Source organism: Salvelinus sp. IW2-2015, unplaced genomic scaffold (genome assembly GCF_002910315.2).
Source record: "Salvelinus sp. IW2-2015 unplaced genomic scaffold, ASM291031v2 Un_scaffold16345, whole genome shotgun sequence".
Classification (NCBI taxonomy): domain Eukaryota; kingdom Metazoa; phylum Chordata; class Actinopteri; order Salmoniformes; family Salmonidae; genus Salvelinus; species Salvelinus sp. IW2-2015.
In genome coordinates, this window is record NW_019957544.1 from 3,141 (window position 1) to 7,170 (window position 4,030).

The 4,030-nt window shown below is 41.4% G+C and overlaps 1 protein-coding gene across 1 annotated transcript; it reads right to left on the reverse strand.

Annotated features, from left to right (window-relative positions):
* Nucleotides 1–604: 604 nt before the first annotated feature.
* Nucleotides 605–1,682, reverse strand: LOC112080506 (extracellular tyrosine-protein kinase PKDCC-like; the record flags this gene model as incomplete). The annotated part of the gene is made up of 1 exon (XM_024146289.1): nt 605–1,682. A coding segment is annotated over exon 1 (801 nt), but the record flags the coding sequence as incomplete, so codon positions are not given.
* Nucleotides 1,683–4,030: the final 2,348 nt, after the last annotated feature.

Below are 4,030 nucleotides of genomic sequence, written 5' to 3' on the forward strand. Positions count from 1 at the left end.
TAACAATGAAGCGATGGCGTTCATTCAACTCTAAACTATTAAATCAGCCACTAAACGGATAACACATCATCCAAATAGCACTATTAATAATAGGCCAACCGTGCACTTATTTCATGTTGCCCATTTTGTTTTCACTGCACTCTTGGACTGATTTCTCAAGTAATCTCGTGGAAATGGAATACACACCAATGTCCAAAGTGTTCAACCTATGTGTCACTTTTGACACGCCGAGAGGCTTAACGTAAAGTTTCACACCTATGGTTATTCAGTCATTAGGGAAAGAATGATTCATGGTTTGGCTGTTGGTATAAGACAAAACGGCAATTAACTAACTTCGATACTGCGTAAAGAGCACAAATGGGGTTACATTTGAAGTCAAACTTAAATGATTTATAGGGCCACTGCTACAAGTTATAATGAAATTCATGGATTTCAGATCAAATCCTTTAGGGAATAGGCAACAGAAACAAAGATATAGTACATCTTAAATAGGTCTGTGTGTGATACTAGGCCTATGGCTAAATAAATAATTGTGCAACAGAAATGGCTAAAAGACACCGATCAGTAAGGCATCAATTTGTTAGCTAGCCTAGATATAGATTACCTTTAGAATGTTGGGGTGCTGTAGCCTTTCCATCAGCGTCATTTCTTTCACTATTTTGAAGGACGCCAGTCTGTAGCAGTCTCCAGGTGAACCATATTTCTTTACGCAATTTTCCATATCGTGTCCCCCGAAATCCACCGATTTCAGAGCCACCGACAAGCTGTTGTTGAGAGACGCCTTGTAGACAGCCTTTGTGTAGCCTGAGCCGAGGTACTGAACATTGGTCACGTTGTCTATGCTGCTGCAGCCAAGCATCCGAGTACCGTTAACGCTGCTCAAAGTCATAGTGAAATCTTTCCGTGATGCTGTGTGCATGTATATGGAAGGTGAAGGTCGATTTTGAAAACGCGTCTGTCGGTTATCGGTTCGCTCAATTACTTTGACAGGGTCCCAATTGTCCCCTGGCTCTGAATCCATGAGCCTCCGTCTCTCCAGCTGGCGGACTGGGTCTCCGGTGCCAGACCCATGTGCTTGGCGCTGACGGTACCGCACAACCTCATCGAATCTTTCTCGTATCTGCAGCAGAAGGTCCTGATGATGCCTGCTTCCTACGGCAGGTTTACTATTGGACTCGGCCACAGCTTCAGTGACTGACTCGCCGACTTGTAGCTGTGAATCGCCTGTAACCCGCTGCTGTTTTTCGTGGTAGTACCGATGTACTCTATGGTCGTGGTTCTGATGGTGCTCAAACCCTGGTATATACAGCAAATTCATCAGTGTACCAAGGAAGAAGGCAAGACAGAAGCCTGCCGCAACCACAATCCTTCTGCGCTTCATTGTGATCAGTTTGATTAATAACATTAAAATATGTCTGTTTTCGCCTCCAGCCTCCGCCTAGCAGTCTACCACCTCTGTAGCCGTGCCCGGAGTCCACGGTTCTATCGTGCGCGTCAGAACTTAATGGTATACCGATGCCTCGAACGATGCCGAATGCGCTATGATCACGTTTTCATCTTGATTATGATTTATGCAGCCAAGCAGGTTGAAGATCCTCCCCATATAAGGTTGATCATGGTGATACACTTGCCTTCACAGACTGCAAAGCCCACCACTTATGTAGCCTATGCGCGCATCAGGCAGGGGTCCTCTCTCGTAGCCTACTAGAAGCCCCCTGAGCGACTAAACAACCGTGACGCCACTGTGATTGACAGCATACGTATATCATGCAGCTGTGAGCACTGTAGTTCTCCAGGCAGTGCATTTTCATTAGGGTACGTCTTGTATAGAAAATCTTACGACCACACTACCCATGGTGCAATGTGAAAAATCCAGACACTGGACACTGAGTTCCAACAAACCAGCAGCTGTGGGGCGGTGTTTGAGGGTTCTTCGAAATGCCTTTTCGAGTAATGGCACGCGCAAAAGCTGACCACTGAAGCGAGTGATGAAAGCGCATTAGTTGATTGATGGACATGAATAATAATATCTAGTATTGCTCTTGATGGATGAATCTTGTTTTAAATCACAATTTTGAATGGCTAGGCTTATATGTGTTTTAAATATAGACTTCATTTAATGTTTGCGAAATCCTTTCTAATAGGGGTCTACGCCTCAGCAATAGAAAAGGAGATGCCTAGTCAGTTGTATAACTGAATGCATTCAACTGAAATGTGTCTTCCGCATTTTACCTAAACCCTCTGAATCAGAGAGGTAAAGGGGGGTTTCCTTAATCGACATTCACGTCATCGGCGCCCGGGGAACAGTGGGTTAACTGCCTTGCTCAGGGCAAAACGACAGGTTTTTACATTGTAAACTCCGGGATTCGATCCAGCAACCTTTCGATTACTGGACCAACGCTCCTACCTGCCAGACTACCTGGTCACTCCTTAATTTAAGCCAATTGGTATCTATCTAGTAGGTTTTCTTCTGATGGTCTATTGTTACACAACATGACAAGTAGGTAAGTTGAAATGTTTTCAATGAATAATGAGCATTGCCCTTAGAAGAGACAACAAAAAATTGGAGCACAATGCTTTTCAGCAAGTATTGCATTTAGCTAACACTTTTGGATTGCTTTAAATCTACAACCTCGGTTTTAAATTGATAGAGAAGTTGAGACTCCTTGCAGGCTGAAGTTATGCGAGCCCCTCTGTTACTTGGAAAGAAAAATTTGTATAATTATGTCTCTGGGGTCGGAGAAGTAAAAATAAATTAAAAGCAGACATTACAAAAAAAGCATTATAAATAATCAAATAATAGGCTCCAATGAGGCTTTGTTAAACTCGGCTGAGATAAGCAAGCATTCCTCGAATGGAATCTCATGTTAGCCAGCACCCCCGTCCTCCTAAATAAATCCCGTGATGTTTGTCTACTGTAAATACACTGTAGCAGTGCCAGTGACGTTAAAAAAATTAGCCACGACCCATTTTTAGTTGGCTCAAACAGAGAGTTCACGCAGGGGTCTCGCTCTCTATTGAGGTAAACAATGATGAACTTTAAAATAATGTTATTAATAATGCCCTCGTTTTTTTATTGGATTACTTTAATGACAAATTAGTTATTTCTGGTGTTGCAGAGGCGAGACCGAGCGGCCTCTATGGCTTCATTAGGCCCCCCCAAAAAATCTGCAGGATGACACGGCGAGACCAATCTAAACCCTGCTGGGGCTCCGGATAGTGTAGACCTGAATGCTAGTGACACGTCTATCCATCAAACCCACATTACCATGCTGTTAGCAACTAATTAACACATACAATCAACCTGGAAACTGAACAAACAAAGCGGAGACAGCGGGGCGCAGCCGCATGAGGAGGGGGTAGGGGGCTTATAGCTTGGGTTAAATATATTCGTCTCGGTTTAAAAAGGTCAGAGTAGTGTAAAAATTATTATATTACATACTATTATGTTATACTATATTAGCCTACATTATATTATATATTAGGAACCATTGTTTGTTTTTGGACAGATTGGTAAGGATAATTTTGGATGGAACTGCAGTGGAGCTGAAGCGTCATAGTAACTATACCTCATTATAGTAACTATACCTCGTTATAGTAACTATACCTCATTATAGTAACTATACCTCGTTATAGTAACTATACCTCATTATAGTAACTATACCTATACCACTGTATCCCACACCAAATTGTATAGTGTATGGAACAGTTCTTGTCACTTTAAGACTGTTTTATGTCCAAAAGTGGCATGGCTGTAGAGAAGAGTTGCTTAGGAGGATGATAATTATACATTCTGACAATAATAGTGATTTATAATAATATAATAATAATAATCAAATCATTAACAATTTGTGTATTTGGCATTTCTTTACTTTTACACACAGTGATTGCATTCAATCATTATTATCTGGTAATATAAATGGCTCATTAGAGAATGATTGGTCACACTTATCTAGGCCTATTTAGCAAAGTCATCCTTACATTGTGATGTAAATGATATATTTTTTTATTTAACCTTTATTTAACTAGG